This window comes from Calidris pugnax, unplaced genomic scaffold (genome assembly GCF_001431845.1).
Source record: "Calidris pugnax isolate Ruff unplaced genomic scaffold, ASM143184v1 scaffold18, whole genome shotgun sequence".
Classification (NCBI taxonomy): Eukaryota; Metazoa; Chordata; class Aves; order Charadriiformes; family Scolopacidae; genus Calidris; species Calidris pugnax.
The window spans coordinates 6,716,762-6,732,679 of NW_015090812.1; the positions used below are offsets into that span (position 1 = coordinate 6,716,762).

The 15,918-nt window shown below is 41.0% G+C and overlaps 1 protein-coding gene across 1 annotated transcript in view; it reads left to right on the forward strand.

The window, feature by feature from the left end:
- The window catches only part of AGBL4 (ATP/GTP binding protein-like 4), a 961,744-nt gene that overhangs the window by 867,926 nt on the left and 77,900 nt on the right, over positions 1–15,918 (forward strand). The window contains exon 11 of the mRNA XM_014939355.1: positions 2,910–3,072. Within this exon, the coding sequence (XP_014794841.1) occupies positions 2,910–3,072 (163 nt within the window). The remainder of the gene's footprint in view (positions 1–2,909; positions 3,073–15,918) is intronic.

The following is a 15,918-nucleotide window of genomic DNA, read 5'->3' on the forward strand; positions in this document are numbered from 1 at the left end:
AATTTTGAAAAAGGGAAAATTGAACCCTTATGCTTAAAAAAAAAAAAAAAAAAAAAAAGAGAGGGAGAAAGGAAAAAACCAAAACAAAAAAACCCAAACCAACCACCGCCCCCTCCCCCCCTAAACCTCACAAAATAACATTATAAAAATTCAGACTCTGGAAATCCAAATTTTGGTGGGGGTTGGTTTTTTTTTTGGCCATTTACAAACCTACCTTCAAATTATTTAAACTACTTATGCTTCACTTTTGAAATACAGTAAGTATAACTTTGCCAATAACCAGATCCAACTTCTGAGCTATTTTCTGCCAGAAAGCAAGAATCACTTCAGTGAAGTAATACATCAGACTCTGTCTTCATCTATTTCCAGCTGATGAGGTTTCAGCTTATAGCAGAAATTGTTTTTTATTAGGCCCTGAGTACATGACCTGGCACTTGTACAGCTGAGTTTCATCTGACTACTATCACTCTGGTCCTCGAAGTCATCCCACTGCTTCTTTTTGGTATGATATTCAGAGCCTCCTCCATAATGATGATTCATTCCACAGTGTGTCATCAGCAAATTTTGTTGGCGTGGTCCTCCTTTACTGTGCCAAGAACTGTGATGCAAATATTATGTAAGATCTTTCTCAAGAATTATCTATGAGGAATTCAACTCATAACCTCCCTCTAGCCTGGCTGAAATCATGGGAAATAGAGCTGAGAAGGACCTCATGTCCAGACTGTATCCCAAAGACATGAACTATACTCAGCAGATACTTGTCCAAATTGTTCTTAAACATAGTTGATTAGATTCCATAATCTTCACAGATACTTCATATAAATAACTGAATCTCCTAATCACTGGAGTACTTCTGTCCCTAATATCTGCCCTGAATCACTTCTCTGACATATTCCTTATTTTCACTGTGCCAAATACAGCCATAGAATTAGCTCATGTCCCTTGTGAACGGTACTTCTGCTCAAAACCCACCATACCATATTCTGACACATTTGTTGTCTTCTTCCTTTGAGCTGGCTCCATACGCCCATTCATCAACTGATGTTTTCATGCATAAAAATTTCCACCACAGGAACTTTTAATTTGAATGTGAAGCACTATCCATTGAAATCAATGTTTACTTAACTTATGAAGCAATACCCAGAGCATGATCATCTTCCTTTATGTTTCTGAATTTCAACTGAAGGCAAAGCTTCCCTCAGTTTAAGGGTCTCTGTAGTCTTTTGAGGACTTCTTTTGCAGGAAGTTAGAGAACGTTGCCTCTTGTAGACCTCCTTAAGTATTTTATTCCATGTATCAAATAAAGACTGATGGGGAAATTAATTCTTAATGGGAGCTTTACCTCCCTGTCCCATGGGTATTCAGAATATCCTCAAGATTTCTGCCATGTAATTTGGAGCAAATTATACGATATGTATATAACAGAATACATTCTGTGTACAATTTACCACAAAGCTAAATATTATGTTACCACAAAAACAACAAGTTGCATTTGGAAAGTCCTTTAAATAATGCTAATGAGAAACCCAATTTCATCTTATTTTAATTAACCTGGAAATTCTTCCCTTTTATAACATGAAAGAGACTTCGAAACATTCAGAATGTTAATGAACCCACAAGTACTTTCATTCTCTATATCTCCTGGTATACGCTATTCATCAAGAATTGTTGCTCATTCCAGTATTAGTCTAATTTTCTTGGTCTTGAGAAATTTAGTATTTTGAACCATTTTATCTATTTTTTTAAATAAGAAATAAAACTTATTTTCTCTGTTTTTGATAAGAGATGGACTCAAAAAATACTAGCATTGTGTTAGCAAGGAAAGTTACTAGCCTTACGGCTCAATAGGAGAATACTGCATAGCTCAAAGAATTCACCATAGGCACAATGACTGAACCGTAATCTGTGTTAAGTGTCCTTTGTTTCACTGGCAACTTAGTCTTAAAACAGGAGATATTAAGGTCTTTTATGCAACAGATCCAAGTTGTATCTAAATACTCTTTTTTCATCTTTTTTCTTTTGGTTTTGCGTGCTGGTCACTAGCTTGTGCTGAGCCCAGATTGACTCAGTGTAATGGTTATGAGGTTTGTGAATACAGTCTGATAACCAAAATGAAATCAGAATCTATTTTTCTGTCTAGTTGGAAGGAACAAGCTCTGAGACCTCAATCAACCTGAAGATGAGCTCCCTTTCAGTCTCCAGATGTCATGCCTTCAAAGGAGAGCTAAAACTCATTTATGGAAATACTTGGAGTCCTCCCTTCCACCCCTCAAATGAATAGTCATAAAGCTGTAGGGTTCTTAAAGCCAGATCTTCAGTAATAGCACAAAATACTGCCTTTTATACTGTGCTGCTAATGCTGTAAAATAGTGCAGTATATTTTTCCACCCAGAGAGCAACACCCAGTTAACATTTAAGTTAGTGAAGTGGAAATTTGTGTGACCTAATTTAAGAACCAGTCAAATGTCTTAGGTGAGAAAGTTTCACTAAAAGGTAAATGCCACTGTATATCTACTTTACTTAAAAGAGTCCAGGGTAAGAGGTGGAGGAGAATGGTTATGATACAGGTGAATGCAGCAGAGAGAGGAACCCAATAGCCAAATAATAGTTCAGCTTAACTTTTGAGAATGGAGGGTCTGGAAGGTTCAAAGAAAAGCTGATGTTACTTGTGAACTGAGATTAATTTTGTGAAAGTCTGCAAGGCATTATTCATAGTCTGTGTGCCAGAACTGCGTTTCCATTAATGGTCTTTCCAGGCCATGCTAAAAAAATAATGCCGTCTCATATAGTAGAAATGAAATTTGGCAATATGAATGTATGAATTTGGCAATAATGTCTGTTTTAACAGACTGCTTCCTAACCCTTCGCTTACTCCTGCTCATGAACTCTCTGTGTTCTTCCTCCTGCAGTCCAGTACGTCATTCAACAGAGATGCTGTGAAAGCAGGGACAGGCCGGCGTTTCCTTGGTGGGCTGTTAAACGATACATCCTACTGCTACACTCTGGAAGTCTCATTTTACAGCTACATATTGGATGGACCTACGACTGCTGTTCCCTACACAGAAGAAGCATGTATCCTTTCAAAATCCTCGCTCCTCTTGCAGCACACGGGAACCCGGCACTTAAGGTAAATACTTCGATCTCAATAAGAGTTTGCTGAGGTAGGAACACACAAGTGGAAATGTGAGTCTGCTCCTGATGCTTTAATTTCGCTCATATTGATTCTCCATACTGTGGAAATTCAAGAAGAGAAAGACTTATTAGATCAAATAAGCCATTTCCCTCTTGTAGGAGATTGTCTCACACACTTATTATAGAAACTAGTCCTGGAGAGCCTGTGATCCATTCACTTCCACAGCCTTCCATTTCTTTCTTCATTTCTCTCATTATCCCTGTGTTTGTGTTATTGTTTTAATAGCAAGTTGAAAGTGCATCTTTGGTACTGAGTAAAAATATCTTCTTCGCCTTTGAAGTGCAGCCAAAAGGCTCTAAAGGATCCATCAGGTTCTGCAGCTGCCTCAGGGCCAGGTCTTCAATACCAGTTGACAAAGAAACGGAAAGTGAGTTCTGCAAACAAAACCGACAAAGTTGTTTGCATTTTTGAGTGCTCAAATAGAAACAATGTCTCATTCCTCAAAAAACATAGCCATCTGGCTATGTCAATGTATCAACAACTTGTAGAATCGTTCTGACTGGTCTTATGATCTGTTTTCATGTTTTTCTTTTTCTCTTTGTCACCATGCTCAATCAAATAACTAGTGCCCATACTTCAAGCTTGGGTGTTTTATTTCATTTTGTCATTCTGTCTTGGTAGCTTTTGAAATTTCCACAGGTTTAGAAATGTTACAGAAGGAGAAAGATTAGCTGTGATTGCCTATTTACCTCTCCACTGCATTTTGGAAGTTGGGGAAGGCTTACAGCTTTAGGGTAGTAAGGGGGAAATTTTCATGAGGCACGTATTTCTTCACCATCCATGCATATGTGCACACTTTGTGGGAACAAGAGCAAGAAACAGGGAGCAGGAAGAGTAATTCTAAATCATTTGGGGTTTTCTGGTTTAGCTGCTTCACTGAAAGTGAAATCTGGGGGAAGGAGGAGGATGAATATATTAAAGTGACTTATCAGACTTGAGCATTTGGAATACAAGCTCTTTTTTGCCCAGTAAGGAGGCCTATTTCCCATTTTTTGCCCTATTTCCCAGGAATAGCTTCTTGCAATATAGACATATGTAGTATATCTGGCTACTGAGGAGAAAAAAAAAAATGTCATGACTGTTAGGTTTAGGTGTTTATTTTCTTATGTCGGTATTTTGGCATTTTAAGAATATGTGCCTTAGTTTCACCTCTCATTTTCCTCCTCTCTTTAGCACTCATTGTACTGACAACTGCTTATTTATCTTCCTTATTTATCAAGAACAGTTTTAGCAGTGAGGAGTGGGAAGAATTCCTATACAAATGAGATCATGTTTCCCTCGAATATGCTTATCTTAATGACTTGTAGGTCATGCTGGCTTAGTTTTCATTTCCATAAAGATTTTTTGTTTCATGCTTCACATTACCGAGGTGTCAGGTGTGGGGTCTAACATCTCTATCTATTTGCTTGGCTTGCCTTCTGCAGACAGAGCCGCAGCCTTCCCCATTTATTCATTGTGACCATCAGCAGCTCGAGCACAGAAAACAGGCCCCAGATCACAGGCATCCTTCTTGGTGCTGATGTGTGGAAAGCTCAAGCAGCAGCTTGATTTCTACAGTTATGGTTTCACCTAGCTGAGTGAAAAGAGGAGGAGAAGCTGGTTTTTACTGGCTTGGGAGACAGCAAGCAGGGAAGGCTCTTTGCCCACATAGTACACTCCACTGGCACTTTGCCCTGATAGGTTATGTTATTTCCTTTCCAATGGAGGGATTGTAGCAAGAGTGCTGTTTTATGACAGCTCTTCCTCGTGTGTGCAGTTTCCTCATTAGAGAAAGAAATGGAGCTGCTTGAAGCAGTCTCTGGGCTGGTCTGCTCTAACACAGGAGTGGCTGGATTTATGCACGTCCTATCCTGGCAGGGGAGAAGTTTCCTATCACCGAAGTGCCTGTGACCAAAAGTAAAACAACTGCAGAATGTTCCAACTTAGGCTGAACAGCTCTTCCAAGCTATTTGCAAGTCAGTGATTAATTAATGCTCAGTTTTTTAATGGACCTGAACCAAAGACACAGCCAGTCAGTTCATATTGGCCTCCAAGGACAGGCGTGTTTCTATTAACTATCTAGCTACATGCAGGCAGCAAGCCAAGCAAATAAATGAAAAAAATACAGTGAGCCCCAAACCTGTGAACTGATAGGGCAAGTATTCAGCAAATCTGTCTTCAAAGATGTATTTCTCAGGACTTTTTTTCATCCCACTGTTATATTATTGGATTGTGGGGTTCTTTGGGTTGTTCTTAACAGAAACAGGATCCGGGAGGCTGGAGTTGTTCAAAGCTTCTAGTGTTGGATTAAGAGGTGCAGACTGAGACTCGGCCTCAAATTCAGGGAACCCATGGCCTTCATGGGACTACAAACTACAAAGCAAATAACACCCCACATTCAGAAACTAGCCATACTGCCTCCCTGTAGAGACCAAAAGAAAGTAGGATCTCTAGGTTCTACAAAAATACTAGTTTAGCCTAATGTTGTTCCTGTTGACAGATGAGAAAACTGAACAAACTCTGACTAGTCTTCAGTTTGCACTGGTGGCATGTAATTCTACCTGTCAGCTTCTTCCCTTTACAGCTTTCGTGGCAAACAAGATCATAGTACTACCCCCTTTCATGCCGCTATATAAGTAGATTAGGTTGTGGGGTTTTTTTTTTTTAAATCTCTTCATGTTCCTCAGGGTTTACATCCTAACTCTACGATCTATACAAACCTCTACGTAAGCCTGTAATAGATATATTTCTACATTGGATAAGATTATGCATTTTGTTCAGACTTGTGTGACTGAAACATACTTTGCAATTATTGAGACAAATGGATGGCTTACATGCATAAAAATGGGAGACAGCCTTTCAGTCTGATAAGTGTTATTTGAATTCTGACATTGTTAGTGTGGACAGTAACTTTTTTCAATAAGGAAAGTAAGAAAATTAAAAGGAAGGGAGAGTACCGTTAAAAGTGGAAATCTGTTCCAAATGACTCCAGTTTGTATGACAATATTCTTCTAAATGAAATACCTCAAAGATTCAGAATTTAGAGGATTACACCTGATATGTTCTATTAAAAAAAAAAAAAAAAAAAAAAAAAAAAAAGTTGTCCTGAGGCTGCACTATTTAAATGAAATCCAGGAGTGAAGAATCTTCTATCAGTCTGCGCAGGGGGTATATGGTTGGGACATATGGTGGGTTAAGTGTTGAATTTCTGGCTTCTAACTTAGAGAGTGAACACGGTTGCATGAGTGTCTCAGGCCTCAATTAGCATTAGATCAGTAATGGTTACTGCTGGAGTATCTCTTGTGTTTTCATCCTGCAAACAAAGCGCTGCATCAGGTGTAACTTCCTGAATGTCCGCTTATACATTCCTTCGGAGGTATGTGTGTGCCTGGTAGGTCTGTGTCTAACTGATATGTACCTGTTGTACGAGAAACATTAGGGACATGTTCTGTAAGCCTGGCTCTGCAGAATACCCTACGATAACGTGTGCTGTAGATAACAGTGAATGGACTCAGTCTGGAAGGCGTAATAAGAGGATTGTAGGCTTGTCGGTTAGTTGCCTGGAAGTGGACAGAGAAATGTTTAAAACCCTTCTCACACACGCACACGTTTGGTGGTAACTGATTAAAAAGGCAGAGCAGCAACAGTTTGCTCAGCACCAGGTAAAGCAGCTTTAAAATGAGCTGATATGCTTCCATTAAACACCGTGTTGTACTAAGCATTTACAGGGCTTATGACACAAGGCATGTAAACTGCTCTGTAACATTCACCACCAGCAGCTCGACTGCTGAGCTGTCTAGATACACACCAGGCAGGGAACGAAGGATAAAAGAGGGGGAGGAAGGATGAATCCCCAGCTGTAGGACTCTGAGCGCTGCTCTGATAGCACACCCGGAATTGCTTTCCACTACAGCAGCCCTCACAGCCTGACCTGAGAGTGGCCAGTAAAGGAGTCTCACATCAACAGTTTTAAAATCTATTGGGTTCAATTTTTAGGCTGTTTGAACTGGATCCCTGCTGCACAGCAGGCAGCCCATAAGAAAGCATAAAAGGTTTTACTCTTCCAAAGACTAGCCATGAGATAGGAAGCTAGAAGTGATGGAGACTAGGCAAGAACTGGTATGATTGTAGCCTGGTATCTGTAGGGAAGAAAAATCATCAAGATGGGTGGGCATCACAATTGTCAGTGCATCCATGGATTCTTTGTGTATTTTAATCTTAATTCTAAGCTTCCTCCAGGTGGGGAAAAGGCCCTCTTCCAATATACATCTATGTGTATGGCTTGACCCATTGAAACCACTTCTGAGCAGAACAGGACCAGACTGAGGGTGTGGTGGAACAGTTCTCCTTTGTACAGCTTTTCTTAGCACATTACCTCTTTGATTTAATGTCCTCAATATAAAGAATGAATTTAATGAGATTTCTTTTGTAAAACAAACAAACAAAACAAAAAAAAACCAGAAGAACACGGAAAGATATATTACTAATATTATCCCAAGGTAGGATTTTTCACATTAAAAACAGCTAAGAAATTATCTCAATACTTTAAAACAGTATAGCTGAACTAACTTGCAAGGTATCACTTGGTATTTTCCATTTCACAGAGTGTGTTGAATTGGAAGCTTTACATCCTTTAAACAGGACATAGTTGCACTGCTGAACTCTCTCTCCTGTTTATGGACATAAAAAAATGTGTTATGTGGCTACAGCCACAGAATGAAAGCTTGGCTTGATGGAAGTCTCTTCAGGTGCATGACAGGAGCTCACATCTCAGGCTTTTGACACAGTTAGGACCAGTGGGTTCACTCTTATTCTTAACTTCAAGCAGAACATCAGCCTGCTGCTTGACTGGGACTTGAGAAGTTAAATCCCCTGGAGGAAACTGTCATTTGCTTACATCCAGATTCCTTTTAAGGAGTACTTAGATCTCGGTAAATTCCTGTCCTGGGGAAATCTGTATGCAAATTACAATTCCAGTCAATGCATCCATAACTTTTAGAGCTTCATGGACCTGCCGTTCTCTAGAGCAAATGTATTTGGTTACTTTGGGCTTTTTTACATTTCTTTTTTTTTTGGCAACTGCCTGTCCTGATCCTCCGAGCTCTGTTAGTGATATCCTTAAGAGAAGATCCTCATGAGCCAGATTATGGCCCTTGCAGGTTCATTCCCACCCAGTAAAGACAACATTACTAGCAAAAACCAATGAGGTATGAAAAGGTGTGCTGATAAAGTTGAGGCAGCTCTGCAGAGGTTATCTAGTGTGGATTATGTTTGAATTTGAGTTAGAGTTTGTTGCCAAGATGATTTTAAAGTAAATCGGGTACATACTCAGGAAAAGACCTCCAGAGGTCTACATCTTCATCCTTCTTCTGCTAAGCTCCTAGAAACAGGCTCCTTTCTGTGTGTTGCAAAAAGTGGCATTAATTCTAACCCAGCAGATTTTCTTAAGATTGACCTCCTTGTACATAATCTCTCCAGTATTTGGTTATTTCTCAGTACCATGTTTTGGACTGTCTTTGAGGAAAGAAAACAAAATCCTCTTGCAAGTCCCCAGTCTGTGTGAAAGTGTCAAGGTTTACAGCGACAATTTCAAATGCTCTTAATATTACTGGAAGCATAGAGTTAAATTATAGAGTTGTAAAGTTACTTTATAGTGATAATGCTGTCAAGCATCAATATCTCTGCCCCAGGGCACCATGGAAACTCAGTTAATGATATAAGAAGCTGATATTTTTCAGGGCTGCAGCTGTTGGCTCATACCCAGAAGGAATCTGTGTGTTTGTTCATATCGGGTATATACAGGGGGACCCGCTCAAAGAAAATTAAAAAACAGTGTAAGTCTGTTTAATGAAGTGCAGTGGAATGAAAGTGCAAAACAGTATATGTGTTGCAGTATGCACACCTCTTGCCCTCACAGAGTTCAATACAGTGGACAGTGCTGTACAAAAATTCTTATTTTATTGTAAGAGAGGGCATTTGTCAGGGAGAATGTATATTTGAATGTAGATTTGTTTATCTAGTTGCCTGTAGCACTGGCTGCATCAATCTATGCAGACACCGTCTGGGAGTATCAGTAAAGAAATGGAAATTAAGGCAAGTGACTACAGTCAACTTAGGAATATCTATAATTTTTGTAATGGATTTCTTAGCAACTGTATCCCAAAGTACTTTGATAGCCTCAGATGAAAGATGCTATAAGAGTGCAAAATGTTATTATAAAGGTGTTTTTTTTTTTCTTTAAAGAAAGAATTTTTCTTTTTACTTTTTTTTTTTTCTCTAAAATGTAGAATATCAGCCTTGGAAGGCATCTTCAAAGCATTTCCTGGGGATTTAACCATATGATTCCAGTTGCCTTATGGCTAGGAGCCATATGAGTGGGGAAAATGGTCTTGCAGTTAACTGCTGCAGTAAGAGTGGTCCTGAGTAACTGGTTCGTTTCTCTTTGTGTGCCCAGGTGCTTTGCCTGCTGCCTGTTTGGTAAGTGTTCACATGGCTTTCCGTGGGGAAGGAGGGAGAGCAGCTCAGACTGACAGGCCTTTTTTAAGTAGAAGTGAAAGGGAGTTTGTAAGCTGAGGATCTAGCCTTGGGGAGAATTCAGCAACAGAGGTACTGAGAGCCTACCTGTCCTACCACATTTTAAGGCACAAGTTAGACTGAGCACCATGGTTTGCTCCAGAATCGTGTTGTCCTGAGCATTTTAAAAGAGGACACCATGAGGGAGTAGATTAATTTCCTTCCTCTTGCGTGCACAGGTCCCTTTCCCAGGCAAACTAATGTACAGGGAAGAGAAGAGATGGTTGTTGTGGAACCAGAGTGTAAGCAGGGTGCATATCCAGACCCATAGAAATGCTCCCAAGTCAGTTTTAGACCTCAGTGCGGGAGCTTGTCTTCATTGAAGAACAGAGTAGCTGTGAGGCTGAACTAGGGAATTTGTACAGGTTGACTTGAGAGCCGTCAATATTTACAGCCTTATTCAGGAACAGGGACCTTGTGGAGAGCAGGAGCATAAGCATCTTACAGAGACACATGTGCAAATATCGTCTCTGCTTCCCACCAGCTGTCTTAAACTCAGTGCTGGTGGAGAATGTGCTCCTTGGCCTAGGCAGGGCTGTATCCAGTGACACAGGAAGACTGATCCTTATGTGCCAGCCAAGATGAGGAAGCCCAGCTCTAAAAATGATCTTCTATCCAATGCAGTCTTTGGGGTTTCTGTTGAGACACTGCATGCTAACTGGTGCCAAACTGTCAGTGAGGTTTTACTGTTTGAAATCCTCATCAGTGCTTTCCATTTTGAGCTATCAATGACTTATGGTTGCTACCAGGCCAGCTAAATCAGTGGCCTGCAAGCACAGAACTCTCTAATTCAAAATGGTTTTGATGGGGATACAAAACCCCCATAATTTTCAACTAATAATAAAAATTGTTACATTTTTCTACTAGTATTTTCTTTTACACACAGGAAACAATAACTTAGACCAAGCAGAAGTGATGCTTTCACTGAACGATTGGAAAGTGAAGTTGATTACATGAGTGATTGCAGAGTTGTCATTAATATAATCAAGGGGGGAAAGCTCCCTCCAGGCACTGCTGTCCCTCTTGGAATGGGCTTTCAAGGTCTTGCACGCCTCTCTTATGAACTGGCTTTTCTATAAACTTGTATTTTTCCTTTGACTTATAAGCAACTTGGACAAAACTAAGCATATGGAACTGATAGCGAGGCTCTTGGGTGCTCAGAACACCATACAAATGCTATTAGACCCGTAGTTAAAATAATTCTTTGGTAAATGTTAAATTCCTATTAGTAACACTTGCTAAACTTAAGTGCAAGGGAAAGGGCAAGGCTAATCTGAAAGGCAACGGAGAGCAAGGTTTAAAAGATATTAACAATTTGTTGGAAATGTCTGAGGGGAGTGGTTAATATGACTAAAGAGTAACGTCTGTGGGTTGAAGATTTAGGTTGGGAGAGGGCTTTAGCCAGTGCTGTGCTTTGGAGCTTTCCCAAATGTCAATGGGAATGAAGAGAAAAAAAAACCATTCAGAATGAGGCATTTTTCAAGAAGCAATAAACAGAAAAATTGCAGTTTCTCTGTGATGGGTCTCTGCTTTTCTGCCAGGCTGTAGTGGTGTCTGTCTCCATGTTTGCCATCTTTTTCCTCTTCTCTCCACTTCTGGCTGTGTGCTTGCCTGTCTCGTATCTGTATCCTCACCATCCTGTTTGTAGTTTTAGGTTGTTACTCCTACCCCGTGCCTTTCTGTCGTCTCACCTGATTTTTTGCAGGTGGTGTTTCATTAATCAGACACACCCAGTCTCTGCTTTTTGTTCACTTTGTACTGTCTTTCACCTAAACTAATCCTTTTATATTTTATGGTGTAAACGTTCAGCAGGGCCTTTTGGTGATTAAACAGAATACTAGGGTGGAACCAGAAGTTATTTTTTATTACTGTTTTTTTAGTCCCAAATATCAACATCCTGAAAGGGAGATGTTTTTAGGAATCTCTGCAAAGAAATGAGTCTGTCTCAGACAAAGTCTGTGTCTGTCTTTCTCAGCTACTTGACCAATTGCAACTGAATTTGACAGTGATGAAGGTCTCAGAGATGCTACATTCCTACAAGTTTCATGAAAAATAGCTGGCTGAATGAGTAGAGAGACCAAAATTAATCTCTCTAGTAGGGACAGCTGCATCTCTATTGTTAGAAACTAGAGGACAGCAGGCATGAAAGTCACAGGAAACAGATCCCACATCTCCTTGCCTTCCTGGGCCTGTCACTGGTGATTAGAGGCCCCTCTTCACTTTCCTTTTCTCTACAAACTTTTACCTCTAACATCTCTGCAAATCTTAACAAAGGATATCTCGTGGCATCCTGAAGAGCAGATTGCATCTTCTCCATCGAGCCAGAAAGCTGGCAGGTTCAGTTCACTGGTGAAGACAATATCCATTCAAACTAGGCCAGTACATGCCCACCCCAAGCCAGCAGCATTTATTGTCATCTAGAGGTGAAGCTTTGTCCAGGGTTCAGGTCAACAAAGTCTGAACATGTTTCTGGCAGAAACGAAAGATTATCTGCAGCTTTGATCTAGTGTTCAGAAACGTATGTGTTTTGGTAAGAGCAGGGTGGGTCCAATTTTCCCATGTCTCATCTCTTAACGGAAAAAAAACCAAATCAGCTCAGATCAAAACAGTCCTCTGCAGTGCCTTGTCTCTGACAAAGGACAAAAGCAGATGCCAGAGAAGAATATAATAATAGAATAAGCGTATAACAATTGCTCCCCCGAATATTCTTCCAGCAATAAGTGGTTTGGGGAACCCGGAGCCAGAGATGTTGATTGTGTCTGTAGTAACGCTCAACGGATTTGTCCCCCATGAACCTGTATACATTTTTAGCATCCACAGCATTCCTTGCTAGGGATTTCCACAGCTTAATAATATCTTGTTTGCTTTAAGCCTACCACCTGCAAGCTTTATTTTGTGATTCCTAATTGTTACACTGGAAGCAGCATTGATCCCCATCTGCTTTCCCCATGGCACACATATCAACTGCCTTTTTTTCACGTTTGAAGTCTTCTAGCCTACCTAGTTTTTCCCTGCCTAGGTATACCAGAAGCAGAAAAATATTATCAGATCAGAGCTGTTTCTTCATTTCTAGAGTTGGTTTATTATCTCACACTTTATTTCTAACTATACACAACTGTATGAGTTGCCAAGCAATGGAGAATCAACTCAAGTGACACTAATGGCAGAGTCTGTATTTGCTGTACATTATGATTTCTACTTGCGCTCAGAGTAAATCCTGCCCTGGTCACACAAGCAGCAGGTATAAGCACCAAAATGAGAGATATGGCTTTCAGTTTCAGAGTACACACTGTAATCATCATGTGTTCAGTTCCTCCTGCAGTTAACAGTCTGTGTGTGTTCTGCTGTGCTCTTCTTTTTCCCAAAACTTAGGAGGGATTCAAAGCTTGTTAAATTAACTGACTTTCTGCTCAGTATAGGCTGGAGTTTTGATCATCTGGCTGAAAGAGTCTAGGAACCAACCCCTGCTGGAGGTATACATGGTTTTCAAAAATTGCAACTTCCCAAATACCATGCTTTCTGTTGTTAGATTGGTGTGCATCGCTCTTCCTCAGCAAACCAACTTCTGGATAACACACTCCCACAGTCAGGTTGCATTCATGATTCTGTCAGGCCACTTATTTCTTTTTCTAAAACTAAGCAATCCTTATTAAACTAGCAACTGTCATCTGGTGCCACAAAAGACCAAACGATAGGTGACAATCCATTCACCTTTCCATCGGTCAGTGCCCCAATAAACCCAGTATGCAGGTTAACTGCTCAAGACCTCTTACGTAGCAAAGAGGGATCTGCAGGGAGTAGCGTGTCACGTCTAGCAGAAGCTTACATTGGACTTGTTTCTGGAGACATTTGGCTGGGGAAGTGTTGGAGGACATGTGCAAAGTGAGATCTCTTTCCACCGTATCAAGACATGACAAACCTCTGTCTTCCTTTCAGTAAGTCCTTAAACAGTGTGTTCAAGTGGAATGTATCTGGTTAAGTCAAGCTAGGGGATGGAAATGACCCAGAGGATCCAGTTGTCTTCCTGGTGATTTTCTAGAGCAGACGTAGCTGGATTGCTAACGCTCCTACATGGTGAAGCCAGGACTGAATGGTTCTGCCAGCCCAAGTAGAGAGAGTCTACAGTTTTTCAGTCTCATTATTTCTGTTTTCAAGCTTTTTCATCTTGGAGTTTCTGTGGATTTTTTTCAAGGTCTGGTAAGTGGCTGGTTCAGGTTTCAGGCTGCTTGTAATACCTTCCTTTGAGAAGGTGCCCATGACTGTGCCTGTTAGCAGTCTCAGAATCTCCTATTCTTCCTCTGATACTGTGAAGATTTGAGACTGGGTTATTTCTGGGCAAACAGGGTTATCATTCTAGTGTCCCTTCTTCCTTACTTAATGATTCCGCTTTGCACCGCATCCCTCACGTCTGCTGAGTAGAATATGTTGCATTGACTTTCTTTCCAAAGCCTGCCCAGAAGGACAGCTTTCCTTCAGCCAGGACACAGAAAGGGCCTGCATCTCCAGAAGCATCAATATTTTTCTTGAGATGATAAATGAACTGCCAATAAACCGAGGCAGCTGCCAGATCCATCTGAGAAACAGACCTTCAGACCCGATTTATCCGTGCTTGGTTTATTTATGTGTCTGAAAACTTTTGAGATGCAAACAGGGGACTAACCACTCTGAGGCAACCACTGAGAATTAGATGGTATAGACAGATGAAGTGGGATTTATGGACTGGTTCGGATACATTTAGCTATTACTCTGTGCTAGCCTATCTCAAACAAGAAAACGGCTTGAGATTCATCACAAGGAACACCACAGAAAAGAAACAAAGCTCTCAAAGCAAGACCTAAGTTCTCATACTTGCTATATCATTCAGTTTGGTTTTCTCCACCTCTTCCAGCCTTTCTTGCCTGCAATTCAGGTTTTTGCGTAGTCTTTGAAATTTGCGTTGTCAAGATTTTTCTAAGGAGATGAGGCATGGCTGATTGTGTTGTGCCTGGAGGGATGTGACCAGTAGATGTGCTTCAGCAAGTAAGGTTTATAGAGAGACCAACCAGGTTTTGAACCAGCTGATACAGTTGGAAAAAGCAGACAGTTTTTGTGTTCAGGGTCCCTTTACTGGGCAGCAGGGGTGTACGTGTGCATTTCATATGTATTTACACAAAACTTCTGAGCCTATTCTTTTGGTTCCAACTAGGACTAGCTCTCAGAGGTATTAAGTTTGGGCAAGTTTTATGAAAATGGGCAGCTGCAAAGAAAAGAGGCTCGACTAATGCCTCTGCTGGAGGAAAGGCAGGAGTGAGTTTAAATGTTATTACGCACCAGAGGGTCTGTGTGTGGGAGCTGCCGTAAAACGTACGGGGAGAATTTCAGCTGGCACACAATCCATGTTGCTGGAGAAACCAGGCAGGGACTGGGTCTCAGGGGCTGCTGATGGAAGGGGAATTGAGCAAGTCCAAGGCAGCAAAACCAGTGCGGATGAGCTCTTAGGAGGAGAACGGAGGCCCAGCAGCCCGGTGCCTCTTTGCACCTCCCTGTAGTTATTTCCCAGTGTAAGGCTGGGCTTAATGAAGCAGTTTCCCCCTCCCCACCTCCTCTGCCTGCCCGGGTCTGCACAGGCAGCACAGCTCTCACTTGCCTGTAGTTCAAGTGCCCTCTTCTGGCACGAAGCGTTTCTTTCCTCAATGGCAGTCGATTGAAGAGAAGGGGATGTTTTTCTGATGGTTGCTGAAATCAAGAACAAAGCAGGTTTTTCTCGTCCTTTGCTTCCCCTCTTGTGTCCCGGACTGTCTTGGCAGGCAATAGCAGTCAGAGAAGAAGGAGCCTCCCTGTTGTATCAGCCTGGCTAGGTCAAAGCTTTTCAGTGGGACAGGGCTATGATGAGATTTTGGTTTTATCTGAGGTCATTAAATAAAGATGCTTTTTTTTTTTTCCTCTTTTGTTTTTTTTTTTCCCCTGCCTTATCTTTAGCTGTTGTAAATCTGTAGCTATCTTGATTTGCACTAGCAGAGAAATCGGTGGCCTTTTCCTGCTTATGTTTTCTGCTCTCTGTTGTATAAATCGTCTCTTGGCTATTCTTGACCTGTTGATGTCAATAGTTTTCACTTTGAATCCCAATGGGATGCAGATTTGACCTCTATTGATTAGCAGGGAATGCTTGGCAATGAAACGTGGGGAGAGGAGAA